Source organism: Silene latifolia, chromosome 1 (assembly GCF_048544455.1).
Source record: "Silene latifolia isolate original U9 population chromosome 1, ASM4854445v1, whole genome shotgun sequence".
Classification (NCBI taxonomy): domain Eukaryota; kingdom Viridiplantae; phylum Streptophyta; class Magnoliopsida; order Caryophyllales; family Caryophyllaceae; genus Silene; species Silene latifolia.
Window position 1 is genome coordinate 1,165,447 of NC_133526.1, and position 18,705 is coordinate 1,184,151.

At 36.5% G+C, this 18,705-nt stretch overlaps 1 protein-coding gene and 2 long non-coding RNA genes across 3 annotated transcripts; all 3 read left to right on the forward strand.

Moving 5' to 3' along the window:
• Positions 1-3,157: 3,157 nt before the first annotated feature.
• Positions 3,158-5,725, forward strand: LOC141641934 (uncharacterized). The gene is made up of 3 exons (XR_012543142.1): positions 3,158-3,401; positions 4,705-4,781; positions 5,473-5,725. It is a non-coding gene; the product is annotated as an uncharacterized LOC141641934 (long non-coding RNA).
• A 4,229-nt stretch (positions 5,726-9,954) lies between these two features.
• Positions 9,955-12,484, forward strand: LOC141641972 (uncharacterized). Its single transcript, XR_012543149.1, has 3 exons — positions 9,955-10,158; positions 11,465-11,541; positions 12,232-12,484. It is a non-coding gene; the product is annotated as an uncharacterized LOC141641972 (long non-coding RNA).
• A 2,514-nt stretch (positions 12,485-14,998) lies between these two features.
• On the forward strand, positions 14,999-18,127 carry LOC141591800 (small ribosomal subunit protein uS19x). The gene is made up of 4 exons (XM_074412279.1): positions 14,999-15,089; positions 15,202-15,353; positions 16,477-16,534; positions 17,664-18,127. Exons 1-4 carry the CDS (start codon positions 15,087-15,089, stop codon positions 17,910-17,912), a joined length of 462 nt encoding a protein of 153 aa, XP_074268380.1. The 5' UTR covers positions 14,999-15,086; the 3' UTR covers positions 17,913-18,127.
• Positions 18,128-18,705: the final 578 nt, after the last annotated feature.

Sequence of the window (18,705 nt, forward strand, 5' to 3'; positions counted from 1 at the left end):
AAATACCACATCAATCTTAATTCAAATAAACAGTAAAACTGAGTAGGGAAACCCTACCTTAGCACAACAGCAAGAGACACAAGCAAGCGATCTAGAACGGCTCCTCTACGAAATGCTCGCCTAACAACAATCACATAAACAATAATCACCATATGCACAAGTCCTATTTTCCCCAAATCACAATTAAAGCCAAACCCTAAGATAAATCAACGCATAACAGGAAACAAGGACTTACCGACGATAGAACAAAGGATGAATGCACTTGCTAACGATCACACACACACACACACACTAGGAAGATATTTGGAGAGGATTAGAGCGTCTATGAGTGATTAGGTTTTGTAAAAGTGTAATTAGAAACTGATTAACGTGTTTATATAACTTTAATCGTTTCCAAATCAAACCGCGGAAATAATACCCGTCAGACCGGATACACGGTCGAGTACCCTTTACTCGGTCGAGTATTCCACATACTCGGCCGAGTGTTCCTGGGCAGTAGCCAAACCAGGATACACAACACCCTTTACTCGACCGAGTAGGCTATACTCGGCCGAATACCAGTTTAGGAAAACAGTAGTATTACACCAACAGATTGAGAAAACCAACATGCCATGTCCAACATGAACCTACGGAGACACAATCCTTTCCTAACCAAACCCATTTATTTGACTTAGTTTATTAGCAAACAAACTAAAACAAAGACTCCCATAAAAAGGAGATTGTTAGGAAATACACTAAAAGCAGTAAATGAAAAACGATTTGACATTAGCTTAAAGGGAAAACCACTTCATCCAATCCAACCATTACCACCTTCGAACTCAAATCCAACATGTCCGGTTCACTCAAACGGACAAACTAACCCAAACTAATCCACAATAAAACAAACATGCATGACATCAAAAAAGCCCAAAAAGGAAAAGTTCTTCCAACAGGACCAAATGGATGAAAAACAGCAAGACAACAAGTGGCCAACGACGAGACGCAAATCCCAATGAGCGACAAGGGAGCAAAGATCAAACACATACAGCCGATACAAGACATTAACTTACCACTTTCATGTCACCGTGCCAAAAACTTTTAACCCCCAACCACTAACACTAGATTTAACCCCAAGACCACACCGATCAAAAACATCCGTACACGGAACGGGTGAGAATAATGAGAATCCAAAGAAAATATCAAAGTACACCAACCCAAAATCCGATAGGTCGGGGAAGGGGCGAGGGAAGGGGGAGCACCATATCGTTTCAAACACCAACGTAATGAGATAAGAACAAGACCGATCATCAACATAAAAACAAACTGCGTTATCAGAGTTGGAGATAATGTGTAGAATCTTGGTTTTTGATCTTATAGTAATAAGGTTATCCAATAAACTTGTTTGTCTTACGATGTGTGCATTCGAGTATTTGTCGATTTCAGTAGGTTTGGTGTGTAAGTTATGCATCGGACAATACTACTTTTGGAATCAGATTGTCCCCATCAAATGTCGTATCGCCAGACCGTCTCTTGAATTTATGAATGTGACAAACCAGGGTCCAATTCAATTGTCTAAAAGCTGTCTTTGGAACAAATGGTCGGGGATGGAGTGACGAGTATAATAAAAAAGGACGTAAAAAAATACAACGTAGTAACATTTGTGGGTAAATACTAATAATATGTGGCAATAGCTTAATAATTTGTGGCTATGTATATAACATAATTATACTTTGGCGATATATTATTGCAATATACGTATTTATCAATATAAACTTTTTTTTACGAGGCATCTTGTCCTCAGGGCACACAGTGCGATCGCAATTTCTTGATTACATAACACTAACAACGTCATAACATAACTAGCGCGTGCATTTCACGGGTAATAGAACTAGTTAAACTATAAAAAACTCATTAAGGTTTTGTATACTTATATCCTCAAGCAAGAAACACACCACTTTTTTCATTATCTTCAATCTTGATTTAGAACTTGTTACTTTTGTTGTGGAATGTGGATTAAAAATGAACTAACTAAAATGTTGATGAGCGAAATAAACATATTAAACTTTTTTTTAGGTAAAACATGTCAATTCCGTAGTACTGAAGACAAAGTTTAACCAATAAAATGTCTTAGCAACTTCTTGATAATTATTTGTTTGTGACATAACAGATACTCGTATCTAATAGTCCAATGAAATATGTTATTTAGCGATAATAGGAAGCGTGAGACCGATGACAAATATTCAATTTCAAGGAGTCACTTACATATGTTGCATATGAGCAACTAATATAGGGGTGTCAAGCACCCTCGTAGCCGCTGAGATGTGGCCATAAAAGACCTTCCGTATTGTAAATGATGCACAAACTGTTGCTACGTGGACGAATTTGAATGACCCGCATTATATTGAATCGGGTCTACCACCACAATTTCCGACACCGACGCACTCTGATATTCAGTTCGTACCTATAACTAATTATAATGCTTATTTAAACTTAGCCAACATGATAATCATCGTCGTCGATGATACTACAAAAAAAGAAAGGAGAAGGCAAGAGGAAAAGACAAAATTTGAGCGCTAGGGATCATGCGATGAGTAGGGTGCTTGTTGTAGCTCAACAACCAAAAGTAATCATCAAATCACAACTCCGGCCGATGACGCACTCGTTGTTGTGGCAAAACATTATTTCAGATGTTGCAGCTGAGAATGCAACGGCATCATAACATCACATATTTTGAGTTCCGAAATTTCTTTCCACTGGAATAGCGCTACAAGACATAAGATATCCGACCCCGAGTTGTAATAACAACATGTCATGCGATTAATAATTCCAATACAAACTTAGTCTGGAATTTTTATTTGGCAGCACCGGGTTGGGGTACAAACCCACATCAAATCATCACAACGTCTACCTCATTTGACGTAGTAGCCGGTGTAATACCCCGTATTTTATATAATAAATTAAATGGTTTTATATAATAAATTACATGGATATTATATATATTAAATATTATACATTTTATAATATTAATTAAGTCGGGTAATCGTCGAATCGATAATTACGCTAAACTATCGATATAAGTTAATTGTGACGGGTTTTTAAGGAATGCGAAAGGTGAACTAAACAATTAAACATCGGCCCATTTGAGCTGGCCCAATACACGTCCAGCCCAATTAGCCTTACCCTATTTAAACCCTAACCCTAAACCTAACCCTAAACCTAACCCTAACAGTCCCTCTACCCGCCTCCCTCTTTCTCACTCCCTCATTCACGCCTCCCTCCCTTTCTCCAGCTAAAACTCTAACCCTCACGGATTATAGAGAGAGAGTGGTGGCTAAGGTTATTGACGGCACAACAAGGAGGGCCATAGGCCGTTCGTCGATGACTGTGGTTGGCCGTGGTGGCTGCTGTGGCGGCAGGAAATGGTAAGGACGCAACATCTCTCCTCTGTTTTCATTGTTTTGTCGGGTTTTCTGTCTTGTTTTATGTCTTATAGAGGTGAGGGTAGTGGTGGTTGATGGGGTAAGGTAAATGGGTGGTCAGGGTAGAGTGTATTGGTGGTGGGTAGGGTAGTTGTAGTTGGTGATGGTGGTGGTAATAGGCGGCATCGACGGGGTGGTAGGAAAAGGTTATTACAAGAGTTCCAGTTAAGTTTAGACAGGTAGTATTGGGGTGGCACCACCGTGGACTAGGGGGAGGTCGACACGGTGGTGCTGTGGTGTTTGTGGGCGTAGGTTGAGGGAGAACAGAGCTGTGGTGGTTGGCATGGAATAGAGCAGGGCTGCGGTGGTGGCGAGTTGAAAAAAAAGGGGGTGTGTGGGAAGGCGTGGTGGTGAACCAGGCCAAGTGATGGCCTGGGTTTGGACCGCCGGCGGCAGTCGACCCCAATGGGGGTGGCCGTTGGTGGCTGGGGCAGAGTGGGGACCACGGCTGGTGTTTAGTACGGTGGTTCAGGTGGTGTTTGAAGGGTGAGGGCGAGAGCGAAGTGTGGTTGGCGTGAGTCGGCTGTTTTGGTTTTTGAATCGGGTTTTCCATAAGTTAAATTCGTTAATTAATCTTATTCTTAATTAATTAACTCCCGAGGGCATTAAAATAATTAAAAGACGGGTTTTCATAGTTAATCATTATAATACATTAACGGGCCGTACTCTTAATTAATTAATGAAATTCACGTGTCATTAAATAATGTTGTTAATCTAATTCCCGAGTTGATTAAATTAATTAGAGACGGGATTGAGTCGGGATGTTTGAGTTATTTAAAGTTTGATTCGAGTACTTCTTAATCGGATAATTCGTTTAATCCTCTAATTATCGGGTTGGTTTAAGTTCCGAGTTAATTAAATAAAATAATAATTAATTAACTAGAAATGGGATTTTGAGACGGGATTGTTTAAGTTGTTTAAGGAATTGATTCGGGTATTTATAAATCATATAATTCATTTAATTATCATATTAGTTATCCAATTTAATTCCCGAGCCGGTTAAATAATTCAAGTCGGGTTTTGAGTCGGGTTTGTTAAAAGAGAAAAGTTACTATATCGGGAAGGTTTCCATTTTAAGAAATTATACTTTAATAACTTCCATTTTGGGAAGTTGGGTCAAATACTAATTGGGTTACTTTATTTATCACCGGCATATGTTGGTGTCGGGATTATATTTCGGAAGACTTCTAATTGAGAGATCTCCATATTTAGTAGTTAGTAATTATAAATATTATAATTGTGCTAGGTGATGGATTCGTGAAGGATCGATAATCAATTCATTGCTTTATTCTGGACTGCTAATTGGATTTGCTGGCACTTGAGGTAGGGGAAATACACTTGTCCTAATATCGTCGTTGTTGAATTGTGTTGGTTGGATTCGTGGTTGATCTAAGTTATCATTTATATTCGGGAAGGTGATTGACTGAATTGATCATATTGAGTATGATAGTACAATATCGGATCACTGGCATGATTTTATGATTCATCATTTAATTGATTTATATAACGTGTTGCATCAATTTCTTTTGAGCATTCATATGCATTGGAGTTGGAGGATGTTGTGTGACATGGTGTGGAGATTATTCAGGGTCTTGTGATATGGTGTGGAGATTATTCAGGGTCTTGTGATATGGTGTGGAGATTATTCAGGGTCTTGTGATATGGTGCAGAGATTATTCAGGGTCTTGTGATATGGAGCGGAGATTATTCAGGGTCTTGTGATATGGAACAGAGATATTCAGGGTCTGTGATATTCAGGGTCTGTGATATTCAGGGTCTGTGACATGGTGTGGAAGTTATTGATATGGTGTGGAAGTTATTGATACGGTGTGGAAGTCATTGATATGGTGTGGAAGTTATTCAGGGTCTGTGATATGGAGAGGTGGAGTATGTGACGAATTGGAAATGGAGTTATGTATTTTGTTGTCGTACTTATTATGTTTTCCCTACTCAACCTCGTGGTTGACCCTGTGTATTCGTGAACACCTGTGATGATCCGTTTTATGGGGAGCAGACTTGACAGGTTTAAGAGATAGGACGGGAGCTTGATGGGCGTGAGACATTGGATCAGACGACTTAGTGGCTAGATCATCACCTAGAAGACTTTCACTTTTATTTATGTCAGTTCTTGTAATCGAGTTGAAAAGAGGTTTGTAATAATTAAGTTAAAATATTATATAATTGCCTTGGAGTTTAATTTGTTATTCACTACCTCGGGAAACCGAGATGGTAACAGTCCGTTTTATTAGAGAATGTCTTGACGAGGACTTCTTTTATAAACCGGGTGTTACAAAGTGGTATCGAGAGCGAACGATCCTCGTGCCTAAACCAATGAGCCCAATGAACCTAGGATGAGTCTAAATAAAATGAACACCGGGATAGAACTGTTAGGAGCACACTGAGGTAAGGTTTGAGTTAGGGGCCCCCTCACACCGAACCAGTGGCCCTCTCAGTTTGACTCGGACAACCTGAGGGTATACGAGAGAAAAGGGTAGAAAAGTTGCTTGAGATTGAACCTGAGATTTCTACATCATTGCCTAAGTGTTGATTGATGCATTGATTACTGCATAATCGAGTGATATATACCTTAAGACCTATATATTCTAACCATTCTACAGGACAACGCTGCGGTAAGTATTTTGTATGAATGATGACGTGATCATATAATGTTGAGAAATGAGAAATAAATTTTCGAGTTCAGGTTAATAATCAATGAAGTGTTGTGCTAGTCGTGAGCATGAAAATAATTACGAGTCGATGATAATTACCTAGGTGGATGTTGAATGATGTGCTGATAGTACTAATGTGACTAAGTAATATGCGGTTGTGTGATCCCGAAGCCATGCTAGTATAATAATGTGATAGTAATAAGAAACGCTGTTGAATTGCCTGTTTTTAGTCATAGCAATCGTAATGTAGATGTAATGAGTAGATCGAGATGCGAAGGGGTTCTATAGGGTATATGTTTACGTAAGTACAGTGTGAGATCTAAGTTGGTATGGGTTAGTAACGATAGTGTGGTTGAAAGAGTTGGAACATATAAAATGAATTGACTTAGTGATGAGACTTGTTTTGGTTGATGTTATCCTTTAATTGACCTTACTACCATTTCTTTCCTGTTTATTGCCTATCAATGAAAATTTTATGAAAGGTAGCCTCGTCAGTTAGTATTCATTTAGCGTTGGTTTCACGCTTATAAGATATACAGACTAGGAGTAATAATTATTTTGGTGAGCTGTGGTTAGGAAGTTCTGTGCAGTGATATTTTGACCAACGATTTTGTGAAAATCCTCATTTAAATGGTATTAATAATTTTTGCATAATTCCAACTCCAACGATCGTAAAATTCACATATGTTTTCAAATTGATAAGCCCCGAAAATTCTTGATGTCACTTTATTAAATAATAAGTTTTGGGAAACTGACCCAAATTTAAGACCAATTGCTGCCACATGTTTGTTTGGACCAACTGAGTTGTAAAATTCTTTAAAAATGGTATTCTTGTGCTTTGAACCTAATTCTTTCCCTGTGATTTTAACTCTCCGCGTTTTGTAAAAGTAATATGAATCAAGTTTTAATCGAACGGTTATTTTTTTGGTGATCTTTGAAAGTTACAACGTGAATCAGGACTTTTAAAATGTGTGTTCTAGGTTGAGTCTTCATACAGTGTGTGAATAATTCACGAGCCTTAATAATGTGAATTTATAATGTCCTTATATGATGATAGTAGCAGGCATGTTCAGTAGTTACGTATCTCAACCAGTGATAAAAATTGAAGTGTGGTTGATAAATTGTTAGCGTGATGGTATGAGTAAATTGAATAAATTAATTTGATTCGTAATCGAGGGTGAAATATTTTATACGAGTCCAGTTGTTACATGTTTTATATATGTTGGGTATGTTGTAATATCTCTGGTGTGTTCATCATAATTACATAGTGGTCTAATATATAAATATAAACTACAGTGTCATATCGTAGTAAAGTCAATGGCGTTAAAAGTCAATTTGATCGTTCTAATATACTCGCATGAATATGATAATAATTATGTCTAAAAGTTTACACATGGATGATGGTAGTGATTGTGTCTAAATGTTCACACATGTAGGATGTCATTTGAGTTCTAAGGTCTTTCATATGAGTTGTGTGCCCATAAGTTATAACTATTACCTACATCGTATTAAATTATTTCAGTGAACCTAAAACCTATAACATGATAATAAACAGTGTCATTATTCTTTATTGAATATGTTCGTTATTATATTGTCACAAAATGCTAAAGTGATTCATGCAATTATAACACGACATTCGACATATCTATGTTCTCGAGTCGTTATTATCAATTATATCCTAATAGGGATTGTTATGATAATTATGTTAGCAATTATAGTGGGATAACCCTTTTATGATTCACATGATATACATTGGTTTAAATGATAGTCGTTATAGTTACGTTCAATTGACCCATGAATACAACTGAGTAAAGAAGTGCAACTAAAATCCTGATGATTGAGGTAATAGTCGTCCATTAGTAAAGATAGGACTGAAATGAATAAGATGAACTTGTAATTTACAATATAGGAGTCGACACCTCAACTTGTTTTGTTTAAAGGAATTGTATCAAATTAAGTTTATCTGATTTTGAGTTTCGTAGTAAGCTATAAATGAGTTCTATGATGGCCCTGTTATGAGAATATGTTAAGAAAATTAGTCACCATCCTGTATGAAAGTACAAGTTTAGAAAAATGAAGTTAGATTTTGCCGTGTGAGTATAAATCCTAAAGGAGATTTCCTAGTAGTGTCCGTTGAATGGTTACATGATAGTTGCTAAGTCTGGAGTAATGAAATTAGAACGGAGTCACAAGTGGTGGGTCAAGTTAGTCATGTTGTTCGTTCAGGTAGCAAATTGGTGGATTGTGGTTGGTTACGAATGTCGAAACGGGAAATGTGATGTGGTGATTTAAGTGAGTTACGTGTTAACATGGTAAGTTGATATTAGCATGACAGGTAACGAATAATTGTAAAATTGGTGTCGTTAAATACACTAACCTTGTATGTCATTGTGTTGGGTGCAGTTTAAATATATTAATACAAAGAACAAAAATTTATGTATGAGTCTTGTATGTTGCCTTTCCAATATCGTTGCTTAATCGCTTGTGTGACTCGACCAATAAGTTATAAAATTTGCCAATCAATGTGCATTCGTCGTTTATGAATAAATACCGAACCCTTTGTTATGAGAATTGAAAATATTTCTAAGATGATAAGTACTGCGAAACTGATTGTCTTCTTTTCTATTGGTGATTCTGTGTCGCGACCTAAATCTATACCATCAAGTAAAGAAAAGTCAGATTGAACCTATTAAGTTATAAATTCACATAAATCGATTTATCAAATGTCGACCTTAATTCGTTTCTTATGTGATTGATCCCCTATATTCTAAAGTATGAAAATTACAATGATTGGTGAGGCGAATAATTACTAATGATTTTACTGGTGACGGTAGCATCCTTGAAAGAGTTGTATATCGATTGTTGGTAAGAACTAGTTATCTGGAACGTGAGTTGAGAACCTTTTATCCTTTTTAAGTTGTTAGCAGTAATTTGGGACCGTTGTTATAATAATGAAGGTTACGAGGACGTAACCATGTTTCTAGTTGGGGAGGATTGTAAAATCTTGATGCTTAAATTGCACTTGTTTGTAGGTTATAGTTGACCAAGTTGATGTTTAGTTGTGGGGTACCTATACAAATGAGTTCCATACGTGTTGTTCCTACTTCTGTTAGTTGGTTGATGTGTAAAAGGAGAGTGTGATTAAACTACTGGTATTGAGTTATGAGTTGTGGGGCCTCCGTGCCGAGTTATGTTTGCGGTCCAGTGCGACCATGGTTAATGGGTTATGTTGAATTTGAGGTCGGAATTTAGATGGAAGATGACAAAGTGTTCTCGATGATTATTTAGTTGATTATACATTTGTGTTCTCGCTTAGTTATTAGTTAGAGTTACTTCGGCTAAGTAAAGATTTGTAAAACTTCGGGACGAAGTTTATTTTTAGAGGGCGTAAATGTAACATTTCGTAATTATTATGTTTAACTGATATGTCAAAAGTGTGTGTTAATCGAGTTAGAAATGCGTAACGTCCGTAAGTACGAAATGCATACCCTTCTGGGGTTTGGGTACGGGAGCGAACTTCGGGACGAAGTTCATTTTAAGGGGGGAAGACTGTAATACCCCGTATTTTATATAATAAATTAAATGGTTTTATATAATAAATTACATGGATATTATATATATTAAATATTATACATTTTATAATATTAATTAAGTCGGGTAATCGTCGAATCGATAATTACGCTAAACTATCGATATAAGTTAATTGTGACGGGTTTTTAAGGAATGCGAAAGGTGAACTAAACAATTAAACATCGGCCCATTTGAGCTGGCCCAATACACGTCCAGCCCAATTAGCCTTACCCTATTTAAACCCTAACCCTAAACCTAACCCTAACAGTCCCTCTACCCGCCTCCCTCTTTCTCACTCCCTCATTCACGCCTCCCTCCCTTTCTCCAGCTAAAACTCTAACCCTCACGGATTATAGAGAGAGAGTGGTGGCTAAGGTTATTGACGGCACAACAAGGAGGGCCATAGGCCGTTCGTCGATGACTGTGGTTGGCCGTGGTGGCTGCTGTGGCGGCAGGAAATGGTAAGGACGCAACATCTCTCCTCTGTTTTCATTGTTTTGTCGGGTTTTCTGTCTTGTTTTATGTCTTATAGAGGTGAGGGTAGTGGTGGTTGATGGGGTAAGGTAAATGGGTGGTCAGGGTAGAGTGTATTGGTGGTGGGTAGGGTAGTTGTAGTTGGTGATGGTGGTGGTAATAGGCGGCATCGACGGGGTGGTAGGAAAAGGTTATTACAAGAGTTCCAGTTAAGTTTAGACAGGTAGTATTGGGGTGGCACCACCGTGGACTAGGGGGAGGTCGACACGGTGGTGCTGTGGTGTTTGTGGGCGTAGGTTGAGGGAGAACAGAGCTGTGGTGGTTGGCATGGAATAGAGCAGGGCTGCGGTGGTGGCGAGTTGAAAAAAAAGGGGGTGTGTGGGAAGGCGTGGTGGTGAACCAGGCCAAGTGATGGCCTGGGTTTGGACCGCCGGCGGCAGTCGACCCCAATGGGGGTGGCCGTTGGTGGCTGGGGCAGAGTGGGGACCACGGCTGGTGTTTAGTACGGTGGTTCAGGTGGTGTTTGAAGGGTGAGGGCGAGAGCGAAGTGTGGTTGGCGTGAGTCGGCTGTTTTGGTTTTTGAATCGGGTTTTCCATAAGTTAAATTCGTTAATTAATCTTATTCTTAATTAATTAACTCCCGAGGGCATTAAAATAATTAAAAGACGGGTTTTCATAGTTAATCATTATAATACATTAACGGGCCGTACTCTTAATTAATTAATGAAATTCACGTGTCATTAAATAATGTTGTTAATCTAATTCCCGAGTTGATTAAATTAATTAGAGACGGGATTGAGTCGGGGTGTTTGAGTTATTTAAAGTTTGATTCGAGTACTTCTTAATCGGATAATTCGTTTAATCCTCTAATTATCGGGTTGGTTTAAGTTCCGAGTTAATTAAATAAAATAATAATTAATTAACTAGAAATGGGATTTTGAGACGGGATTGTTTAAGTTGTTTAAGGAATTGATTCGGGTATTTATAAATCATATAATTCATTTAATTATCATATTAGTTATCCAATTTAATTCCCGAGCCGGTTAAATAATTCAAGTCGGGTTTTGAGTCGGGTTTGTTAAAAGAGAAAAGTTACTATATCGGGAAGGTTTCCATTTTAAGAAATTATACTTTAATAACTTCCATTTTGGGAAGTTGGGTCAAATACTAATTGGGTTACTTTATTTATCAGCCGGGCATATGTTGGTGTCGGGATTGTATTTCGGGAAGACTTCTAATTGAGAGATCTCCATATTTAGTAGTTAGTAATTATAAATATTATAATTGTGCTAGGTGATGGATTCGTGAAGGATCGATAATCAATTCATTGCTTTATTCTGGACTGCTAATTGGATTTGCTGGCACTTGAGGTAGGGGAAATACACTTGTCCTAATATCGTCGTTGTTGAATTGTGTTGGTTGGATTCGTGGTTGATCTAAGTTATCATTTATATTCGGGAAGGTGATTGACTGAATTGATCATATTGAGTATGATAGTACAATATCGGATCACTGGCATGATTTTATGATTCATCATTTAATTGATTTATATAACGTGTTGCATCAATTTCTTTTGAGCATTCATATGCATTGGAGTTGGAGGATGTTGTGTGACATGGTGTGGAGATTATTCAGGGTCTTGTGATATGGTGTGGAGATTATTCAGGGTCTTGTGATATGGTGTGGAGATTATTCAGGGTCTTGTGATATGGTGCAGAGATTATTCAGGGTCTTGTGATATGGAGCGGAGATTATTCAGGGTCTTGTGATATGGAACAGAGATATTCGTGGTCCTGGATATTCGTGGTCCGTGATATTCAGGGTCTGTGACATGGTGTGGAAGTTATTGATATGGTGTGGAAGTTATTGATACGGTGTGGAAGTCATTGATATGGTGTGGAAGTTATTCAGGGTCTGTGATATGGAGAGGTGGAGTATGTGACGAATTGGAAATGGAGTTATGTATTTTGTTGTCGTTTTATTATGTTTTCCCTACTCAACCTCGTGGTTGACCCTGTGTATTCGTGAACACCTGTGATGATCCGTTTTATGGGGAGCAGACTTGACAGGTTTAAGAGATAGGACGGGAGCTTGATGGGCGTGAGACATTGGATCAGACGACTTAGTGGCTAGATCATCACCTAGAAGACTTTCACTTTTATTTATGTCAGTTCTTGTAATCGAGTTGAAAAGAGGTTTGTAATAATTAAGTTAAAATATTATATAATTGCCTTGGAGTTTAATTTGTTATTCACTACCTCGGGAAACCGAGATGGTAACAGTCCGTTTTATTAGAGAATGTCTTGACGAGGACTTCTTTTATAAACCGGGGTGTTACAGCCGGTATGCCACAAATGTAATATTGTCCGTTATAACTTATTTTTTCAGTTTTCGATTCGATCCAGTCTTGACCTATGCTCAACTCAGTCCATAATACGTCCTATTTAAACTACACAAATTTATTTTGTAGGTAGGGACGATTTCGATGGGGGTGCAGGAATTCATCTATACCCCTTTGCCAAAAATAAATACAAATTTAATTGGTAAATAAGCATATCTAGTGGTTGTTTATAGTTTTTGTTACCTTAAATGGTCATGAGTCCAACCTTAAATTGAACAGTTTTTTTTTTTGTGTCCTTTTACCATACATTTTGCCCAATTAAATATTTTTTAATGTATAATTCGATTTTTCGTTATAATTTTTTTTACGCACCCCTATCGATCAAATACTAAAATCACCCCGTTTGTAGGGTTACTAAAATGTATGAGACTAATGCAAATGCTCAATGGCAAATGAATCCAAAATATTAAGTTTCCGTTTCCTTAATTTCAAGTTTTATTATTTGGATAATCTGATATTTATAGGGGCAGCATAATGCCACGAACCAAGTTGTTAGTGCCACGAAATCAAAAATGACAAAAAACCAGACATATTGATTTAGGACTCAAATCTTTGCGTCGTCCCTTTATTTCTAATTAGAACAAACCCAAAACTAATTTCTATAATAAACCCTAAACTAAACAAAAAAGCCTCATCAAAATTGTAAGAAAGAGATTAATTTGATCAATTATAATGCAATTAGTGAATTAAAAATATCTTTTAGCACCCAAATTATCATCCTTAATTGAAGAGATTCGTTTATTTTGAGATGAGGTAGGGTTATCAATAGAGAGAACTATGTTTGATGATTTTTAATGAGGTAAGTAAATGGAAGGTATAGTACAAAAAGTAATGTAATGAATAAAATACGTACTACGAAAATAAATTACGCTTTTTTATTTATGAAATTCTATTATCATTATATGTAAATATTAGGTTTTATTCTTATCCAAATATAATACTGAGTTAAAATTTTGTTTGGTTAAATCTTGTGATACTTAAATAAGTAGTCGAGAAAGTAGCAAAAAAAATTAAAACTAATAAGACATTCCCTTTATCTTTATCGTATAAGTCATTTTCATATTTCAAACTCTCACTTTTCTTTTATTATTTTTCAAAATACATGAGTAAATATTATGAAATATACACACATATGAATGCCTTTTTGTAAAAAATTGGAGAAATACATTTTTCTTAAAATTAAAGTTGAAGCTTTATTTGGGAAAGCGTCCTATATGTAAAAAATGGGGAGAGTTTTGATTAATTTTAAAGTGTTTGGTAAAACTAACTAAAACGATAATTCATATTTGCTAAAATGATTTATAAAGACACGTCTATTATCAATATATTATAGTATGGCTCTGTTTGGTAAACAGCGGATTAATATTGGCAGAAGCAGATTGTGAAAGCAGATTATAATTAGCAGATTTTGTTGACAGGTTTGACTAGTATATTCGATTAGCAGATTTTGTTAAAGGTGTTTGGTAAGTAGCAGATTTAAATTAGCAAATTATCTCAATCTTTTGTAAAATGACAAGTAAGTACATGAATTAACTATGGAATAAAGGTAAGGTTATATTTTCCTAAGGGTAAAAATGTGAATTTATTTTTTTCCCAATCTACTCTTAGAATATGCTGGAGGGAGCAGCATATTGTAAAATAGTAGATTCGGCCCCAATCTACTATCCCAATATGCTGTTTACCAAACACCTCAAATAGCATATTGACCGGTCAAATATGCTAAAAGTCCCAAATATGCTATTTTTTTGTCAATCCGCTGTTTACCAAACACCCCCTATATGTTAATAATTAATAAAAGTAACATGTGAATATAATAAACTACCTAATCAATAATTTCAGGTTCACTTGACTCAATTGACACTTACCAACAGTTCATAGACTATACATCTGAGGTAGTACCTCTTATTGTTTATTTTCTGAGTTTTATTGTAAAGTTTTTGAGTTCTACTTTAGTATAAAGTTTTTGAGCATATTTACTAAAACATTACACTAAAAAAATATAATATTGCTCAAAAACTATATTTATAAATGGTAATATGCTCAGAAAAAATGTGTATATGCTCAAAAATTACAAGGTCTGAGGTACTACCTCAGATGCGTAATCTTTTTTCTCCACTTACCAAATACTTGCATGTGAAAATATTTAGCCGATTTTTTAGTCAAATTAAGCTAGTTTATTTGTCTTAGCCCTCAACCTTGAATAACCACTCATTAAAAACCCCTTTAACAAATAATCAAGGCAAAGAGAGTAATTAGATCCGAGCTTATCAGTTCTAAATCATTCATCTAATCAATCACAAGACCGTCATGTACAAGAATCCCCGGGCTAGGCTCACATGATAGTTTTTGGGCCGAATACAAAATAACCCATAAAGGAACCACTCCACGTCTCCACCCATCCACTTATATAAAAACCAACACTCTCAAAACCCTAGCATCCTCTCCAACACTTCACTAGCGCATTCCTCATTTCCGCAGCTTTCTCAACTATCATCTCAAATCTTCAACTCAATCATGGTAAACCCTAACCCTAATCCCTCTTTCAATTCATTTTATTGATTCAATTCTTCTGATTCTCTTACATTTCTGCAATAATTTTACTAATTGTGTTTTCGATTGTTTGAAACAGGCGGAAGTGGAAGCTGATCCAGCGGCGGCGATCGCGGCGCCGAAAAAGAGAACGTTCAGGAAGTTCGCTTATCGTGGAATTGATCTTGATGCTCTTCTTGATATGAATACTGATGAGCTTGTTAAGCTGTTTGTTGCTCGTATTCGCAGAAGGTTGTTTCGATTTCCTCCTCTTTTTGTTAATGTTTTCTGTTTCCGTAATTATCGTGTAAGACTGTTATATGATTAGCCGTATAATGTTAGCGAAGGAGTGTCGTAGAACTGTCTTGCATGATGGATACTGATTTTGATTTCTGCGTTGTTTGATTTTTTTTTTTTCCGTATTGTTTCGATGAAATGTGGTGTAGAAGGTCTTGTAAATGTTGAAAAATTGTCTGAAATGATAGATACTGATTTTATCGATATCTTGAATATTCAAAGGAGTAGAATGAACTATTTTAAGGCCGTCGTATGTAGCACCTGTGCACCATAGAATTGTTCTGATATAGAGTTACTCGTGAAACGAGTTGTAGCCTTATTGTAAGTTGTGATGTGGCATGTCATATAAAAGTACTGATTTTGTCGATATCATGAAATGAGGTATTTTAAGGCCGTTGTATGTCGCACCTGTGCACCGTAGAATTGTCCTGATATAGAGTTACTCGTGAAACGAGTTGTAGCCTTATTGTAAGTTGTGATGTGGTACATCATATAAAAGATGTATGTTTGTCCTGCATGATAGGCACTGGTTTTTTGATATCATGTAACGAGGTGTAAAATGTACTATTTTAAGGCTGTCGTATGTCACACTAGTGCACCCTGAAATTGTCCTGATATATAGTTACTTGTGAAATAAAATGTAGCCTTATTGTAAATTGTGATGTGGTACGTCATAAAAAAAGATTTAGGATTATCTTACATGATAGCCTGATAGGCACTGGTTTTTTCGATATCATGAAATGAGGGGTAGAATGTATTCTAAGGCTCGTTGTTTGACGTACAAATCTGTGAAACTGTTATGTTAGATGGATATTTTTCAAATGAGGTGTCGAAGTATTGTAAGTTTGCTTTTGTACATCACATAAAAAGAGGCGTATAAGCTATTTTATAGCCACTGTACACCGTATAAATGCTTTAGAATTGTGCCATTCTCATGAAATTAGCTTTAAAGTTATTGTGAGGCCATTGTAGGAGTTCGTATGTTGTAGAACTGTTGTGCAGGATGAATATTTGAGTACTGATTTTGTTTCCTAAGGCTATTTTTTTGATTGTATTGTGTCTTGTTTGGAATTTGAAGGTTTGGGAGAGGTTTGAAGCGCAAGCCTATGGCTCTTATCAAGAAGCTTCGCAAGGCGGTATGATTTTCATTTCTCTTTTATTGTTATGTATTGGATTTTGTGTCTATGTTTCGTGTATATACACTTGGCTTGTTAGTATTTATACATTTTTTTTTTCAAAAGGAAGTAGTTCTATTCTTCTATTCACGGATGTAAAGAACATTTCCTTTATGTTGATTGAGAAATGTTGTTGCTAATGTTCCCAAGTAAAACATATCCAGTAAAAATTAACATATCCTTTACTAATGCGTCAACGTAAAGAAGAACATTTGATGTTTTTGAATGAGTTATGGTAGAGGTCTTTGTCTACACAAGGGGTCAAGATGGTTCTAGGTGAAAAGTTTAAATTGGCATTTTCGTCCTTTGTAGATGGTGTACTTTATTTGACACAAGTGTTCATTCTTTATGAGCTAGGGAGTGTAATGTTCAAGAGAAGTTGTCAGACCGTGTTCTGTGTATATTCCGGCAGTTATAACTTCAGTTTTTGTTCATTTTTTTTTTCAGAATTCATATTTGTTAGATTTTTCTTGTATCGACTTAGTGTCGTACACTACCGGCCTATTTAAGTTCCTACCTCATGAAGTAGTGAAAATGTGTTAATGTTGATCAGGATTAAATTTACAAGTTTTTTTTACTCATCTCTGATTGCTTTGGGAATGCGGTCAAAGTTGAACAAAAATGTTTTGAATAATCTCCAGTCTGTCGCGCCGCTCTTTTTTGCTTTCACATCTCATTTGTTTGTATATCAAGTGTTTACCATCATATTTGATAATTTTTCCGCAGCTTTGACTTGCTATTGTTTTCATAGTCATGTTATTTTATACTATTGTATATGATTTGAAGATTTAAACTGTTTTAGGTTTTTGGTTGTGTCTATAACTAGCATGTTGAAACTAAAAAAATCTTTTTGTGAGCTTGAAACGAATTGGCTCACTAACTCTCATATTCCAAATGATTTTTATGAGAGTTTGTGAGCCAATTCGTTTTATCCCGTCATACTCCATATTCCAAATTCGAGTCTAAGAAAAATGATTCTTTTTTGCATATTTTTATTTATATATGTTCAAAACTTCAAATGATCAGTGCTTTCTATGTGTTGTGGATTCTTTATCTTAAAAACTTTTTGTTTCTATCTTGTCAAAAACAGAAACGTGAGGCACCAGCCGGTGAGAAGCCTGAGCCAGTAAGGACTCACCTCCGAAACATGATCATTGTTCCAGAGATGATTGGTAGCATCATCGGTGTCTACAATGGCAAGACCTTTAATCAGGTTGAAATCAAGCCCGAGATGATTGGTCACTACTTAGCCGAGTTTTCCATCAGCTACAAGCCTGTTAAGCATGGTCGACCTGGTATTGGTGCCACCCACTCTTCAAGGTTCATTCCTCTTAAGTGAGAAGTTGTCTTCTACTTTAATTATCATCATTCCGATCTAGTCGGTCTGGGACTTTTTGTTTGTTTGTATTTCGGGTGTAGACATGAAATTCTCGAGTTGTTTTTACTGCGTACCTAAACTTTTCTAGTTAATACCGGATTTCCAGATGAAAGTTGGTTTGTTTTAGCTAATTGTCATCGACTTGCAGTATACCCATTACCCAGATCTCATTCCTATGGCCAATTGTTTCTGAGGTCGTTGGAATTGTGGTTTTCGTTCAAGAGAGCAGTACGTTTTTCTCTCATTTAGCCCCTCTGTTTCATACAGAGATTTTAAAAGTTTTACCGCAGTTGTCAAGCTTCTTCCCTCAAAGCTAACACCGTTTGAATGGGCATAGTTGGGGAATTCGGGGTTTCGGGGCCTTTGTTAACTTGGCTTCCTTGGTGCTGCAAGCGGTTCTTTTGGCGTGTGTCCTAAGAGTGTACTCCTAGTCCTAATTCCACTTTTTTTCGACAATAGGCTTGCCAAGCTTTAATTAATGCCTAATAATTTAGCAATAATACAGAAGAAATAACTAAATCTAACACAATGAGAATTTGTGTAAGAAAATTGTCTAGTAATAGCAAGTTGGTGGAGTCCGGATAACTGAGCACAAGTGTTTTCATCCACATTTTCCACAAACTAAAGATCTTCTGAAGCATTAACGGAAATGAAGCATCCGTTTGCTTGAATGCTAACTCTCATGTACCACTTCAATTCTGAGACTACATTAGCGTTCTCGTACACAAGTAACATAAAAAAATTACACGTAAGC